Source organism: Pantherophis guttatus, chromosome 1 (genome assembly GCF_059756535.1).
Source record: "Pantherophis guttatus breed Tessera chromosome 1, ASM5975653v1, whole genome shotgun sequence".
NCBI classification, from domain to species: domain Eukaryota; kingdom Metazoa; phylum Chordata; class Lepidosauria; order Squamata; family Colubridae; genus Pantherophis; species Pantherophis guttatus.
The window spans coordinates 117,572,003-117,589,600 of NC_142063.1; the positions used below are offsets into that span (position 1 = coordinate 117,572,003).

The following is a 17,598-nucleotide window of genomic DNA, read 5'->3' on the forward strand; positions in this document are numbered from 1 at the left end:
GTGATGCAAAGGTGCCTTTGCATTTTTCAAATTAATGGAAGGAAGATGGCATTTTCCTTCTTTTGGCTTTCTTTCCATCATCCTGGTGGGAGGAGGAAAAGAAGTTCACACTGTTCTAGCTGCCTACATTACACTATTTCCTTAGTAATGAAAAAATATGCATTCTTCTTTTCACATTCTAGAATGGAAGATACATATTATAATTAAATCTGGATGAGCTCTGTTTGAAATTAAGTTTATCCCATTTATACTCCCAAAGTGAACTCCTGAACCTGAATTGGAAAGGCAACTTGCTACTTTGTCCTGAATGTCTCCAACCTATGTAAATTCCAAAACATGAAAAATATCATCCCCTCTTACCTATTAGAAAAAGTAGGGCCTTTCTCAGGCAGCAGGCTGGAGAAACATGGGATTGGGGAAAGATGACTGTGTTCCTCAGCCATATGAAATGACAAAGTGCATTGGGTGCCATGAGCTTCCTCCTCTTCTTCCTCAGGCTCCTCGGGTCCAATGGTAAACTGAAAAAAGCAGCGCAAAGGGTCAAAATGACACAACATCTAGAAAAGTAATGTTGCTATTGGCTTGGTTGGTTAAAACTGAGAAAAAATAAGGGGCAATGAACTTTTAACACCAGGGGGGAAACCGAACACAAACCCGTTTTTTTCTGCTTTTTATCAGTCAACAGTTTCATACTGACATTGTGCTATAGATGTCTATGGAGATTCTCAATCATTCAGGTCATGGTTGTTTAAAAGGTCTCGTAGCACAATGTCCCAAAGGTGCTTTTCTCAAAAGGCAATTAGACATTCTTGGGTTTTTTCTTTGACAGTATTTTGCTTCTCATCCAAGGAGCTTCTTTAGAACATTTTCAAGAAAAAAACCAAGAAAGGCCACTTGCCTTTTGAAAAGCATCTTTGGGACATTGTGCTATAGAGACCCCAACCTTTGACAAATGGCACACACACATACCAAACACACAATACGTGATCTTGTACAAGCCCAAAACTCCTCTTGCAGTGTGGATTCGAAGTCTCTCACCTCAACACTCCTTTCAGTCAATCCTGCTGTTAAAGTGCTCAAAGACCTCTCTTTGGGAGAGGATTCAACGTCAGACTCTGCTGAGATTTCCTTCTCCAGAACCTCTTCCCCCTCAGATTCTGCTTCTTCTTCTTCTTCCTCCTCCTCCTCCTCTTCTTCCTCCTGGATGGTTGGGGTGACATTGGAGGGAGGCATAGACATTTTCCTTGCCTTTTTCTTTTTTTTCTTTTTCCTATTAGAATGGAGACGTCTCTTTTGGGTCTTGGGGGGCGGAGGCAGGTGAGTTGACAGGGGGTGATGGATGTGGTGGGATGTTTGGCGATGGACTGTGGAAGAGAAACAGTGGAAGGGATTGTATTCTGGAGAGAGAAGAAAAAACTTTCTACAAAGCTTAAAAAACAAAGAAAAAAGTAGAAAAAAGAGACAGGAAATATATTCATCTAATTAGAATTTACATTCTTCTTGTATCTCCTGGGATTTTAATAGTACCACTAGAAAAATATGTATTGTTTACAGCAGGGGTGTCAAACTCAAGGCACAGGGGCCGGATCTGGCCCACAGGGTCCTTAGATCTGGCCTGCGGGGCCACCCTGGAAATAGAGGAGCAGCCCGCAATGCGTCTGCCAGTGAAAACAGAACTCGGGAGGACTGTGTGTGGCCCTCGCAAGCTCCGTTTTTGTTGGCCGAGGGTTGCAGGAGGCCTTTGGAGCCGAAAATGTAGCTCAGGAGTCCGTTTTCGCTGGCAGAGCACTCAGGCCACCACAGGAACCCCCAACATGAGTTACGTTGAGATGGCCACGTCCACCATGACCACGCCCATCCCAGTCCCCCAAGGTCAAACACAACACTGATGTGGCCCTAAATGAAATTGAGTTTGACATCCCTGGCTTACAGTATGCTAGAATAATACGTATTTATTTATATTGTATTTTTCAGGCAGTAAGATTCAACGAGTAGTTTATAGCTTGATTGATTGATTGATTGATTGATCAACTAATCGATCAGTAATAAAAATACATTTGCTGTTCTCAGACTTGTATAAAAATACATTCTCTTGCAATATTAATGTACTAACAAATCAATCTGGTTTTAAGCTTTCTTTAATAAATTTACCAGATCATAATATTACAAAGCTGCACATTGTATTTGGGTATTTGCCTAAATCCAAACTTCATCTGGAAGATACTGAAAGATAAAAATGTCCATATTCTCCTTAATACAATGGTTGGGAAAATGGAACTTACAAGTCAATGTGCTATATGGCAGTGTATCCACATGGGCAATATAATATATGTTTGATGGAAAATAATTTGAACATGAAATCAATTGTTAATTTTGTTTTGATTTAGTATTTGAATCAAATAACTCTTTGAGTTTAGTCTTTCCCATGCTAATAATTCTTCACATGAAAATATAAAGAACTGATAATCTTACTAAGGTAACATATTAGCTGGAAATAATATAGTCCTATAATCTATAATCCCCATTGCATTGGGAAGCTTGTTGTGTGTTTCACATATGTCAACCATTACATTCTCCTAAATCTATTTTTCATTTTAAGATTTAAGCTATATCACTCAAAAAAGCCAATACAGTTCTAGGCTGCATCAACAGAGAGATAGTTATCAAAATAATGGGAAGTGATAGCACCATTCTATACTTCACTAGTGAGGCCATGTTTAGAAGTCTGTGTACAATTCTGGTCACTTACAAAAAAAAAAGTTGAAGCCCTAGAAAGGATTCAGAGAAGAGAAAAATAGATGATAAGGGTCTGGAGACTAAATGATATGATGAACAGCTAAGGGAACTAGGTATGTTTAACTTAATGAAGAAAAGGCTCTGGGAGACAAGCTAGCAATTGGAAGATTGTCATATGGAAGATGGTGTTGATTTATTCTCCATAACTCCTGAGGGCAAGATAAGAAGCAATGGATGAAGCTTATCAAAAGGAGATTCAAAGTGGAAATAAGGAGGAATATGCTGATAGTGTGAATAATTTGTCAATAGAACTGCTTGCTTCGTAGAGTTGTGGGTGCTCCATAGTTGTAGGTTTTCAAGAAAAGATTGGACAACCATTTGTCTGAGATGGTTATAAGGACTCCTGCTTTGGACAGGGGATTGGATTAGAACACCTCCAAGGTCCCTTCCAGCCCTATCTTTCTATGATTAGAACTCTATGATAAGTCAAGAGTTTGGGACAGAAAACATGGACAGCCTTACCACTATTAGACTCTAGATGGCAGTCTACACTTTTTCTAAAGCAAAGATGAATATGTAGAAAATATGTAACAACAAATATATAAAGATATATTTGTTTTATCTATAAATAGATAAAATTTTAGGGAAGGAATAAATAAATCTAGGAGCAACAATAGAGTTTTTCGACAGAATTATTTTGGTGCTATTAATAAAAAGGTACTGTGCAGCTTTTCCATTTTTTTCTTCCTAGTACATAATTATGAACCCTGTATAAAAAAAAGCAGCAGGGAGTGAACAGGGAAGGAGCTATAGGTGACAGTATTATCTGAAATCTCTGAAGAATTCCATGAATGGGACAAGAATTTGGAAGTTGCTTGGCGTACAAAAAATATTATAGGGAACATTTCATTGGAAACCTTAATTCTATGAGCAGCAGCTAGTATAGCTATTACAATACAGAGGAAGTGAAGTGGTTTGGGTCAGGCTTCTCACATAGTTTCACCCTACTACTCAAAGGTCTCCCTTCCTAAGCTAGGTAAAAATAATAAAGGCAGGGGTCCTCACAGCTTATTCTGAAGAATTTCAATGTAAATGGGGGTGGTTTGAAAAGAAATTTTCTACTGGTTTGCTATCATGGATACATCAGTACCTGACAAATATCTGTAGGATACGAGGAACTGAACAATCTTGATAAACCCTGATAAAGTGATGTTCAATTGGACTGGCTCTATTTTTATTTTTTTTAGCCAGTGCCCCTCTTATTATTGCTCAGTTTGTTTCATTGCCATACTCCCTTGAAAACCAAGGGCAAAGATGATCATATCTAGCACATAAGAAGGCAGCACATGCTGCCTAGGGAATGATCAGACAAGGACAGCATAGCAGGCAGCAAGATAGTGGACAGGGCAAGAGGCTCAGAAGGGAACCTCCCTAATTTCTCCAACAATAAAGGAGATGGCAGGAGAATGGGACTTTCAGACTTGCAAGGTTCTGTTAATGCAGTAGAATAAGCACATCTGCCTGTGATTCCTGTCTGCTCTACTTGGTAAGGCTGACATCAATCTTGCAAGAAAAGAGCTTCTACATTTCAAATGCACTGTTAAACATAAATAATATAAACATTTTTATATATTGCAAAGGAATGTATACATAACAAAAACCATAACCAATGCAATTATGAGGGCAGACTGAGAATTTGTGAGGGATACAAAGATGGTAAATGTGAATATGGAGCTGACCATTTTTGATAGTGTTAAGAGTGAAATATGTGGGGGGCGGGGGAAGGGAAATGAAAAAAAGAAAAGTGAAAGAAACTATGATTAAAAAAAATAAAATAACTGCCAGTAGAAAAAGTCTGATTCTAATGTAGGAAAATACTGAATGACAGTTTAATATCCCAACAGAATTAATGGATATAAGGTAAAAGGATAGGAAAGCTGCTTGGAGCAAAAACAGGGTAAAAATGCTATGTCAGGCCACTGAAGTATTATGCTATGCAAAAAGACAATTGGTATAATGATGAAGTGAAAAAAGCTGTAGGAGAGAATATATGCAAATAATATGATGGCTGCAAAAGCTACTAACTAATGTAGAGTGAAATTTTGATTTAGCAGACCTTGATATAACAACTTTGGAGGCAAATGGATTAAATATCTGTGATGATTTATTATCATACACATAAAGACATTATGCAAATAATATCAAGTGCCAGAATGATGTAATTGCATATTTAATGGACATTTGTAGATAGTAGAGACATTGCCAATCAATAAATATGTAGAAAAGGAGGTTTTATTGTACGGTGGTACCTTGGTACTCAGTTGCTTTGAAACTCATCGAATTTGGGACTCAATGCTTTTTGATGTGAAAAATTTGTCCTGGTTCTCATAATTTGTTTGGTATTCAATGCACAAGTTAGAATTTGTCAGTATCGGCTGTATTGTGACTCACTGTATTATTCCTTACGGGAAAAATCTGTTTGGTACTCATCGTTTTTAGTATTCATCATGCCTCCTAGACTCAAGGTACCAAGGCACCACTGTATTTGCAAGGAATGCACTCAATAACAGCATCGAACAATTAAAATTAAAATAATAAGAGAAAGTGCACAGTATTTTTTTTGCTGAAAATTATAAAAATATTTTGGAAGTGTATGTAGAGAGCTACAGTATAATGAATAGAATTAAAAATAAAAATGATCTAATGATTTGGGAGGAAATAGAAGTGCTAGAACAAGTATTCTAGAGAACTGCATTGTAATGCTAATAATATGTCAAGGATTGGAACTGAAACAGATGCCATAAATGTTACAGTCTTTCAATGTTTCACACTAAGAATGCTGTGGCAATTTTGAAACATGATAAATGTGTAGATGGTATAACTGGAGAAGTATTAAATATGGATGTGCTTTGCTTATAGAATTGCTGAGTGACTAATATGTATGAAGATTGCATTTGTGTCTTTGGATGGAAGAATGACATTATTGTTCCTCTATACACAGAAAGATAGCATGAGGGAAAGCTTAAAGTAGGGATTCATTTGTTATGCGAGCGTTGGAAAGTATTTACATGGAATTCTGACTAAAGGGTATAAAAAAGTGTTGAACAAAATTTGAGAAATAATATGTGACTTTATGTTAGGGACAGAGAATGAAAACCAGATATTTGCATTTCAGTAAGACTCTGGGAAATATATTAATATAAGGAAAAATGTTTAAGTATGTTGTTGATTTACAGGAAGTATATACTGGACTGGAAAATGTTAACCCAACTCACATAGACTGCTGAGATTAGATCAGCAAAGTCTATTAGGAAAAATGATAAAGTAAAAACACAAGAATTCCAGTGAGTTCCATTAAACCTCTAAATGGGCAATTGAGAGAAGTTAGCTCTCAACAGAAACCTCTATATAGGAAATTCAGGGTAGCCAGCTTCTTTCTTGCAAAGTTTTTGAGAAAGAGGGGAGGCTGCACCTAGAGACAAGTTCTGGAAACAACTGCTAATGTCCTTATCGTTATGGGAATGGCTTTCTCAAAATGGAGTGCTTAGAGAATGCACAATAAGTGAGTAAGGAGAATGGAAAGGATGTGTAAGTCCCTTGATTTTAATGTATTCATGGATAAATTAACAAGGAATGCTTGTGGCTTAATTGTGGATATGAATTTATGTGGTCATTTGTAGCTGATGTCTATGGAGATTCTTAATCATCCAGGCCATGGTGCTTCCAGATGACAAGCTCAGTGTCTTACCACTGAGCCACTGTGCCACCCTGAGAAAGTATATGTTTGATAAAATGTTTATTAAAGATGGAAATTCAGAATGAAATGATAAGATATGCAAATGAAAAGGTAGTAGATAGTGATGAATGAATATTAAAAGAAGCAAAAATGGCTTTGTGTAATACCGGTAGCAAGTTTATCCACTTTGTTTAGACAAACTTGTTCTATTTTTCTTTTTATTGGAAATGATGCTTTGTTGATACACATTTGGTGGATGGGTCTCTTCTTCCCCATTTATAATTAAACAATATATAGTAGTTTCAATTTGTATATTCAAAAACAAGGCTGTATTCTTGGAAAGATTACACACACCATATGTGGACTTGACTCTTCCACATCCTGCCTTATAAAAGCAGCTGAGGGCTAAGTAGATGAGTGATGATCATTGCATTACTATAGCAATTTTTTTTCATGTCTAAAACAGTTGGTGGTGAGAATTTTGTTTTAAAAAGGTACATAAATTCCATAGCTTTATAAAGATTGTAAAATATAAAGAGTTAATTTAAATCAGCCTTCAGGAGCTAAGTTGTATATGCCAATTTTTCACCAGTTCTCCACTAATTCTTGCCAGAGTCAATGGAAAATATGTGCTCCCAATTTCTAAGTTCCAAAAGAAAAATAAAGATAAATTTTATGATAACTAAGAAGTCTTGACTACCATTTGCTGTTCTTCACTCTTTTCTGCTTACTGAGGTTGTAAGTATCTTGTAGGTATTTATTTTAAAATATAAGGTTGTTGAATTGTCAAGGAATTTGAGAAGGATAAAAGAAAGGATGACATGATGATAGAAAAAAATAATGAAATGATTTCTGTGCAAAAAGATGAGATAAAAATCAAAACATTACTACCTCAAAAATAAAAAAAAGAAACAAAAAGTAAGAATAAACTCTAAAAATAGTTCTCTAATACAGAAGGAAATCATAAGGACAGAATAAACAATATCCAAGTAGATTCTGCTCAAACAGGTGAAAGATGATAAGCTTTAGTTAAAATATTCAGTTATTTGAAATTCTGCATGGGTGGTTAGTGCTTTCCTTTTCTGTTTTGTCCTTTCCAAAACATATTTTTTTAAAAAATCGAGACTTGGTTATATGGTTCTAAATGAAAACTCTTATTAAAACTTTCCTTGAGTGTAAGACTACAGAACTGAATATCTATAACTTGAGTTCATAGGATCTTCCAAGGTTAAGTGTTGTATTTCTACTCTTCTATTATTTCTGGAGTTTGACTTAAAAAAAGCTCCTGGCAGAAAGCTAAAAAATTCCCATTTGAGCTGATTTAGCTGTGTCAGAAGATTCATCTTGATTAGTGGCAGACTACTGAAATTATTTCTGGAGACTCCTTGGAAGAAATAGTATTATGCACACCTTGTGGAGCTCCTGGGGGAAAAGGCAGAATATAAATATTTTTTTTAAAAAAAAGAAGTATCCTTAGGGATTCAAGTCTTAAAATTATTGCCATTCCTAATATGGTATATCATAATTATCTTGAAGAGATTAAAAATGTCAGTCAAAAATGAATGCAAAAGAAGTCTGTCACTGTTCAATAACTACTATTTCTTCTAATTTATTTAGCGAAAGGATCAGAAAGGATCATTTAGAAATCATTAATGCCTTCTCATCAGATTTCAAGGACACTATGTGCAGCTTAATAGCAATGATTGTATCACATCATCTAGAACCTGACAATGCTAGTCACATGCTAGCATGGATAAGGGCGGTATTTTTTTTAATAAATAAAAGTCACAGGTAAAATTTTCATTTGGAAATATAGAATTTTGACATGCAATAATCAGCATTATAGGTAAAATTACTGTGTAATGATGCTGACATTCAAAATCATTTAACTGGAAGGAGGATAAAAGCACAGTAAGTGCAACAATGTGACAATGTGACAATGTACAGAACTATGTATTGCTTTCCTATCTGATGCTTCCAGACTTTCCAGTCAACCCGGTCAACATAATCCTTTGCAGGATAAGCAATATGGAGAACACCAAATTAAAGCAAGTTGGCCACACCACAAAGAATGATTTGATTAATTAAGTAAAGAGGATTTTGATAGGACAAATACATGCCCATCTCCCATGAATATATGTTTTTAAAACTATTTTTCCCTATTAGCACTCATTTGTGCTTGGAACTATGTTCAATTCCAGATGGCAAGTTAATGTGTTCCTGCATGGCAGCTTAACCTGCTGTTGCTATGGTTGACCATTTTGGATTGAAGTGGCTTGGCAATAAAACCATGTTAGCACTCAGTCTGAATGATAGCCATTGCATATCCTGACTGGTCCTTCCTCTCCTTCTTGCCTTCCTATCCATGTAGGGAAGGTTTCCCTATTCCTACATTTCCCTTTTAGGGATCGTTCCCTCACTATTGATCTTTTTCTTTATTTTCAGATATTGCACATATGGATGCTTTCACTTCCTCTTTGCTGGTCTTTTTTTTTCTTGACAATTTTTTTAAACATTATGTCATTGCTTGCCTTAACACTATAAAATTAAATGAAAGGGACTATTTCCTTATTTTAATGATCCATGGAAACACTGTAGTAAGAAGAAATTCTGATGCAGCTTATAGAAGCAAAAGTAGAAATCACTAGTTTCATTCCAATATATCCTTGTTGCAAGATTTAGGAGAGAAAAAAAAATATTGTGGTAAATAGTTTAAATAGTTGCAAGTTTTGTTCTAATCAAACTGTGAGATTCAGGTTGGTGAGGTTACACAGCTAAATGCTAACCTTCAATAGATCTGGAATTCTGCGCACATTAGCAGCCTACGCATATGCCTATGTCTGTAGCAATAAGATAAACAGGATGAAAATGAAAACAGATCTTCCCTTTTTCTAGCAAGAACATTTCTAGAATCAAATGTGTTCCATATTGATCATTTTTTACAGAATTGATTATGTTAAACTAATTTAAAATCAACCTCGGGATCAGGATAAAGCTAAACATAAGGTTTAAAAAAAACCCAAACTCACAGTATTTTTCAGCTTTTATGACCAGTCTAGTTGTTCCAAGGTCATGTCTCCTATAAATATAATTGCTTGTCTGTCTCTCAGTAAGACAGAAAAAATGCTGATTGTAAGATAGGAAGGTCTAAAATGCAGAGCAAATCCACAAAAATATTTTGTACCATTATTGTCTAATAAAATATAATAGTATTTTAAATGCCAAATAAAACTTGCATTTTCAAACCCTTCTTTTCTTGAGATCAGATTTCATTGCCAATATTTAGGATTTACCATATAACTTTTAGGGCTAAAACGCATACACATCTACTTCATCATCAAAGTTCCACAATCTCAGATTCTTAACACCCACTTCTTCTGTTTTACGTTTAACGTAAAGTTTAAAGTTTAATATTTGTTTAAATGTTAAATGTTTTAGTTTTAATCAGGATGGGTACACTGTATGCTACATTCCATTATACATTGTTTAGAAGAACCTGTAGTGGGGTAACCTAATCATTAATCTGCTTTATACCATATAAGATGCATTTGGGCACAGGCCTTCATATTACTAAGTACTGTTCCTATCTGGAGGCTATGGTCAGATTGTAAGGTAGGACCAGCTTACAAGATTTACCTACATTCAAAGTCGGTCTCAGAGTAGCTGCGGCCTTGCTTTTCCTGGTCTCGTAATGCAGACTTGCCGATCAGGTCTCCAAACCGTTCAACACCCAAGGTCTTGTCCAACTCATCATCATCCTCCGTGCCAGGAAAGGCTGCCTCATCATCCCCGCCATCCTGCACATCAGTCAATAATACCATCAGCAAAACAAAGAAATGTCTCAATACCGTACAATCCTTTATTCCGGGGAGGCATCGAAAGCACAAATCGCCTCTCTTTGCCTGCTTTTCCCAGATAGCACCCTCAATCATATTTCCCCACTGTACAGCCTCAAAACTGTAGAACTGAGAGGACGGTGAAGGATTGTTGATCCCAATCCCAATTTCAAACTTGAACCCTTCGTTTGACTGTTCTAACCTGGTTTTCCTTCATCCCCAGATTAGGACTCTAGCACAGCTGGTTGCTCAGACGTCTGTCCAAATATCCCCAAACTGTAAAAGTGAGTAGGTAGCGCCTGGGTTTATCAGTTCCAGACCTTCCTACACCACATTCATTCTCCACTCTCTTCAGGATGAGTAGAAGTAAATCTGGTATTTAAACTGTCAAGTTCCTTCCCATCCCCCTCCCATTCCAGAAAGAGGGAGACGCTGGCATCTTCCACCTCTGTCAGGGAAGCAGGTAGGGATAGCACAGGTCAAGAGCATGTGGATTGACCCTGGAATATACAACTGGAAGAGGAATATATACAATGTAGTTCACTGTATTCCACATTACATCAACCGGGGACATCCCGGTGGCTGCCTACAGAGCCTTTCTAAGGCCTGAAGTTTTTTTCTCCATCTTGTCCAATTTCTTTCCAAGTCTTTACCATGGGGCCCAGATATTTAAACTTATCTTCTGCTCTAGCCCAAATTCTCCCTCTCTCTCTTTTTTTTTTTTTGGTCGTTTCTATAATTTCCTCACACCCCCGGCCCCAAGGGTATAAACGGAGAAGAGGACAGGAAGTAACAATCATGAAAGTTTAATCCTGGGAGCTCTCTCAGTTTGGGCTCTTTCAGATCTTTAGCTCCAGCCACTGGTTAAAAAAAAAAAAAAATCCTGTCAATTTAGCCTGAAATGCTGGTGCCAAGCTGTTGTGGACTCCTTGGTTACTATGGAAACACAGTAGGCCCAGCAATGGCAGATCTTTGCTGAATCAGAGAAAGCAAAACAGGTCCTAGCTAGAAACATTTAGCTTTAGAGAAAGACCTTCGTAGGACTCTGATTTTCTGTTGACTGGACAGGTGAGCTTCTGCATCATTGCCACAAAAGAAAGGCAATTACAGCAAGTTTTAATTAGAGATAATTTCCATGGATGAAGCCGGGTTCATTTCTTGCCATAAAAGTAAACACAGAGTTCTGTGCCATTTCAAAGAGTAACACTTTTATTACGGCATAATTTTTGGTGACATCTAAGGAACTGGAGTTTGTGAAAGCTTATTAGATGCTGTTATAGATTTGTTTGTGTTTACAATTCCAGGAATTCTCTGTTAATTGAAATTAAATTCCGGGTTCAGCCTGGAATACATTTTTAGTGACAAAACTAATTCCTATTATGTATAAATTATGATGGATGTAAAGGATATTTTAGAGCAAACTGAGTAGTTATACCCTATCTTAGAAATAACATGATTGTAGGTAAGGACATACAGATTTCAACCCCTCGACCCATTATTTTAGACATTCAACACTGCTCTGTAATAGTATATCTGATGGCTTTTGAAGCAGCCTATCAGTAAATAGTCAATTTGCTTTTGGTGTACGGTGCAGGGCTGATACAGCATCAAATTTCTTTTTTATGGAAAATTACAAAAAGCCCATAGATCTAGAGATTCCAAATGTCATAAATTATATCTTAATGTTTCGTTTAGAGGATTTCATTTGGGAACTAAAAGTGAAACAACGGTCAGCTATTTCTTACAGAATATGTTTTTCAAATTCAAAAGTTCTACGTCAAAATATGTAAGATCCATTTTTTAACTATATATCACAAAATACATTCCATTATCTGTTCACTTGGGGGCAATTTTGTAAGCATAGCAAGAGGGTAACATAGTTGCAGATTGACCTACCCTTCCAAGAAGTTAGCTGTTACTGACTTGAATTAAACTGTAGATTAATAGTTGCCCTATTAGTAACAGATCAACATTATATAGCGTGATAACCACTTTTTCCCAACTGTTTTGTATGTAATACCACTATTTTATTATAAAATAATAGTAATGAGACAAACAGTGTAGAATTTTATACAATGCAGTTAATTATATGAAATTATCTGTTCACAGAAAGTTAATCTTTCTAGTCTTTGAAATGCCACAAAGAAAGGACACCAATGTAAATTTAGAAAAAAGAAGTGTCCTCCTCTTTCCTGCAGCTATCTATAGTGTCTGAAAGTCTCTCTGAGGGTCAAGTGTATCTCCTAAACAATGTAGAATGAGAAAAATAACCAAAAACCAGACTGAGGTCCACTCTAGTAGACTACTATTTATTAGATTTATATTCCATAATTCCTTACCATATTCAAAGCAGTACACATATCACTCTATCCCCAGTTTTATCCTTTCCGTAACCCTGCCATGTCAATTGGGCTGAGAGACAGCAAGTGGCTCAAAGTTATCTAGTGAACTTTTTTTTATTGTGAATGTAGATTTCCACTACCTTAATTGCACCGTAAATATTATACCGCACATTTCTCTCCCCAAAACTTCCTCAGCACACTGTTTAAGAGAATCCTCCACTCTCTACGGAAGACTTTTGGGGAATGCAGATAATTGCAGGATACGAAGATGATAAAGCCTTTTCCTGTTTATTGTCAATATCTCTCTTCTGAATATGAAAAAGGCAAAATGTTGGTACTACCTTCCAAAGAGTAAATTGTTAATCTGTTGCAAGAAAAATCAATTTAAAGTCTTATGGCACTTTAAAGACTCAAAAAACTCTGGTACTAAGCTAATTGCTCAAGAAATCTGGTTAGGCTTTAAAGTGCCACAATATTTTCCCAAGACTTCCAAATTTTTAAAGCTCCATAAGACAGAAAAAACATTGAGTGGTATTTTTTTTTAATTATAGGAGCAATGAACTATTAGTCTAACATAGTACTTGGACTGGGAAGAATATGAATGATTTCCAGCTAAAATGCTTGTATTTCAACAATTTTTCCTGATTTCCAGTTTTCATATTTTTCCATTTTTGCACTGCTTGAAAAACAATCATTACAGCATTTTTTTTAAAAAAATTACCTGCTGTACATTAGTGAAGATGCCTCCCAAAGGAGCAGTATCCCCAGCTGCCATCTTGGTTTACAATCTATGGGCCGTCATGCAATGTTTGGGCAAGTATCAACCCTTCTCTTTCATTAACAGGCATCCAATAAGTCTGAGGCGTGGCATAACCTGTGGAGAAAGGACATAAAGCCTTGGCAAGGGGGAATCAGAGAAATGGCAGGAAACTGTAGCTACAGCTGTGAGGATTAAGAGCTAATGGAAAATAAGAGCCACTATTCAAAAACATGCGACACCCTTATGCATGACACTGAGTTCTAAATTAATTATAAGCACTCAGAAAAGAAACCTGGATATTGCTCCAAAGTTCAGCAACTTACTTGGTTCAGATTGCATATGGGTTAAGTATTAGGATGTACAAGGAATGTACAGCACAACAATAATTTAATAATTCAGAAAGCCATGTGCCACCATAGTCACCAGTTTCATGAAGTAGTGAGGGGAATGGGAGTGAATGTCCACTGGACAATCCTAAGAGTTAATGGAATAGACTGGGGAGTGAAACAAAGTGAGATCCCACAACAGATGTTTGCAAAGAATAAACAACAAACAGAACAAATAATACAAGAGTTAAATGGCAGCCATTTATAGCTAATCAGAGGCACAGTTGAGTAATCTCTCTATTTGTGTAATCCTTATGTAGCCACTGGGTCTCACAGAGCAGCAACTAGTTTCTGAATAGCTGTCTTGGGATTTTCCGATCGTTCTTCAAAATAGTTGGACAGTACACAGAACTGCTTTCTTTATCTTTGATTTAAAAAGGACTTGTGAAAGTATCCCACCTCCCTACTGGGCTAGATTTAATTTTTTTAATGATCTGTTTCAAAAGCAGTTGCTGATCAATTTTATTTTATATCTCCGAAAGTTGACTAGATAAGGCCAATTAATAAAAATCAGAATCTATCATTTTCTTTAGAAGAAATAGCAACTGGACCATAGCAGTGGAATTGTTTGTTACAAATGGGGACATTAAACTGATTGTAAAGATTTTCCAAGTGAACAAATTACAATCTTAAATAAATTTAATTATATATACGTTTTGGATTTTTAAATTGCTGATGTGAACCAGAAATAATTTAGAGTTCCTAAAAAAGCCATGCAATCAGCCCATTTAAAAGCGACTTTGCAATTGTTTAAAAATATGCACATGCAAGTTCTGGATTGCATGAAGAATCTTATGAAATGCTTAAATTAAGACAATAATAGCTTTCCTGGCCAAGAAAAACTGCCCTTGGGCAGTAATAAATATTGTATAGAAGACCAATACTATTTTATTATAATGCTCTAAAAGGTAAAAATTATTGTGGAGCTCAGTTCCTGACGATCACAGAGATACCAACATTCAGCTTTCTATGCAGCTTTCTATATGAAATTACAATAGCTAACTTTAATTTTTTAAAATGCATTCTATTTTTTAGTTTTATTCATTTATAAAACTTCCAAATAAGGCTTATAATAAGTGTAGCCTACTGTGATGAATATTTCCACCTAACTAGCACTAAAAGAAGCTTCATAAACTTTAAAGAGATTGCTCCGAAGATGTCATTTATTGACCTTACACTATCTAATAATAATACCTACTAATGGTAACACCTCAGTTCTGAAATATTCTCCTCCAAGAGATCCAAGTCATACAAATATTAAAATCATTCAAGTGCTATATGAAGACTTATTTGTTCTGGCATTTTAGAAGAATATATTAATAAGTCATCCAAGGGAGGGCAATTTAGAACCAAACTGAAAACTTGTATTTATTTATTTATTATATTTCTACCACCATATTCCAACAGGACTTTCAGTGCTTTACAGGAATATACAAACAACTACAATGTCCATGTTCCATTTTAAAAAAGAAAGTTTAAAAATATAAAAGAATCAAACTCCCTTCCCTCCAAAAAACAGGTGTGAGGTCCCAAATGTCCTCTGGATGGAAGAGCTCTGTTTTCAGCTGTTTCTGCAAGGTAGCTAATGTCAGATTATTCCAAGATTAGTTTTAGATTAATCTAAGCTTTAGTGGAAAGTCATTCTAGAGAACTGGTGCTGCTACAAAAAAGCAGCGCCTTCAAGCCTGCCAAACCTCCCAAAAGTGGGAAGCTAACAGCTGTTTTTTCCAGCAAGATTGAATTTGTCCAGCCAATTCTAGTTTGTGAACGCAGTCCTGAAAGCATAAATTAAGCATTGGTCTTCTATCCACTTATATTATATTGAATAATAATGTTATTCAATATATCCAGTGTTTGGTGTTTTTTTTTACATAGCACCACTCATCTAGTCAAAAATAAACACATTCCCAACACCTGTTTATAATCTCATTTTCTTTGCTGCTGGTATGTTTTCTCTCATGTGCTGAGACAGCAAATCTTGAGACTCAAATGTTGTATTCTGACAGGTCAAATTAGAGATCTCCATCAGTTTAACACCAACATTCTTCATAAGATTAGGAAATCATGTACTGTGTTGTGCAGGCACTGCAAAAGTTCTAATATTTTAAAATATGAAGTTTTGCTATTATGCAAATTTAGTTCTTTGAAGTTTGCTTCTGTTGATTCTGAATGACACTAGGTCTCTAGAAACTCAGGCAAATCTTCCTTTCTTTAAAATTCTGAAGATACTACGCAATAACACTATCATATTTCTCTTCCATTTCAATATCCACATTCACTGCTCCCTAAAGTGCAGTAAGCAATGCTAAAACCTAAGGCTTTTACAACTGCATAGCAGAGAAAGGAAATGGAAGGAAAGAAAAATGTGTTCTCTTTTTATTTTTGGAAGCTTTTATCTCATACTTTTGGAGACATCCTAAACTATATGTATTAAATGACTAATAACATAGATTTATCCTATTTGAGTACACAGGCCCCAAAGCATTCCCAGACTTCTTCATTGGCATCCACATGCTACCCTAAGATATTTTTTGCAAAACACACAAGAGACATTTGAAGAGTCTGTTCAAGCTCAAAAAAAGAAAAGGCAAGAATACTCAAGAGATTGGTGGAGCACATTATGGAGTTTGTGGAGATGAGTGTCAATAGAATTGGGAGGCAAAGATCTGTGACCAGTATATTATACATCATGTTCACAATCTAAGGTTCTTATAGTAATTGTTCTCAATGGCAGCAATTTAATCATTGGAAATTCCTTCATGATGGATATATGGAACTGCAGATATTCAGAGGATAGGGAAAAGGAGCCTAAGAAAAGTATCACTAACAACAGTACATAGATCTCTGGAGACTCCATCCTAGATTCATAGGTTCTGAGATACTGGCCTAGCCCTAGAGCATAAGAAGCAGGAAAGGGACAGCTATGAGATCAGGAGGTAAAAGGGTTCTGTGAGTAGCCATAGATACTGTATGTTTTTGTTAACAAGATAATGATTTTAGATGATGATTAGGATCTTCTTTTTAAAATAGGACTATCTCTTTTTTCCTGGCAGAGTTCCTGTGTCCTGATAAACGGAAATTGAGGAAATGATGCTTAGAAATATAGGAGCTACCCTATTGGGAAAGGGGGGGTGTCAACTAACTTAATACTATCAACATTGACCAATACAGTCCTGCAAAGTTGCAGGCATGGGTTTCTCTAGCCCAACCAGGAGATGCCAGGAATTTAAGGTACAGTCTTAAATTGATGAGTTTCTGATGTGCATACTTCTATTACATATAGTAATTGATTTGACAATTAATAAATGTGCTAATTATCATTATGTACAGTATTCGTTATGTACAGTATTGCTGTTACTGATGGACCATTAACGTAACTTAAAGACTTATAGAATAATTACTGATTCTTAAGACATTATTAGTCTTGTGTGCAGTTTATCATTCTCTCATATGAATTGATATTTTTTTATTGATTATCCAGACTCTTGTTTGTCTATCAGACCACTTTGGACATATTTTTATTTTGTATTTATCCACTGCTCTACATAATAGGAATACTGTTCATAATTTTGGCTTTTCAGACCAATTGCAATGAGCAAGGAAAAGCAATAGAAGGAAGAGGATAGATTTGATTAGAGACAGACGTCACTTGCAAATTATAGGTTGTTGGTGCCAAAAGGAAAAAAGGAGAGGGACTGAATGTGCAACATGACAAGAAAAAAATTGCTCAAAATTTCACATTATGTATATCTGAAGTTGAGAACTGATCCTAGTGGGAAATGGATGAAGACATACATCTTTC

The 17,598-nt window shown here is 35.8% G+C and overlaps 1 protein-coding gene across 3 annotated transcripts in view; it reads right to left on the reverse strand.

The window, feature by feature from the left end:
* The window catches only part of SLC4A3 (solute carrier family 4 member 3), a 66,312-nt gene that overhangs the window by 42,319 nt on the left and 6,395 nt on the right, over positions 1-17,598 (reverse strand). For 2 of the 3 annotated variants that reach the window (XM_060687844.2, XM_087881611.1), the window contains exons 2-5: positions 13,372-13,524; positions 10,113-10,269; positions 1,039-1,364; positions 361-518 (exon numbers count right to left, since the gene is read on the reverse strand). In XM_060687844.2, the coding sequence (XP_060543827.2) occupies positions 361-518; positions 1,039-1,364; positions 10,113-10,269; positions 13,372-13,425 (695 nt within the window). In that variant the 5' untranslated portion in view covers positions 13,426-13,524. Of the gene's footprint in view, positions 1-360; positions 519-1,038; positions 1,365-10,112; positions 10,270-10,510; positions 11,247-13,371; positions 13,525-17,598 lie in introns of those variants that run through there. The other variant, XM_060687845.2, reaches the window with a different exon arrangement.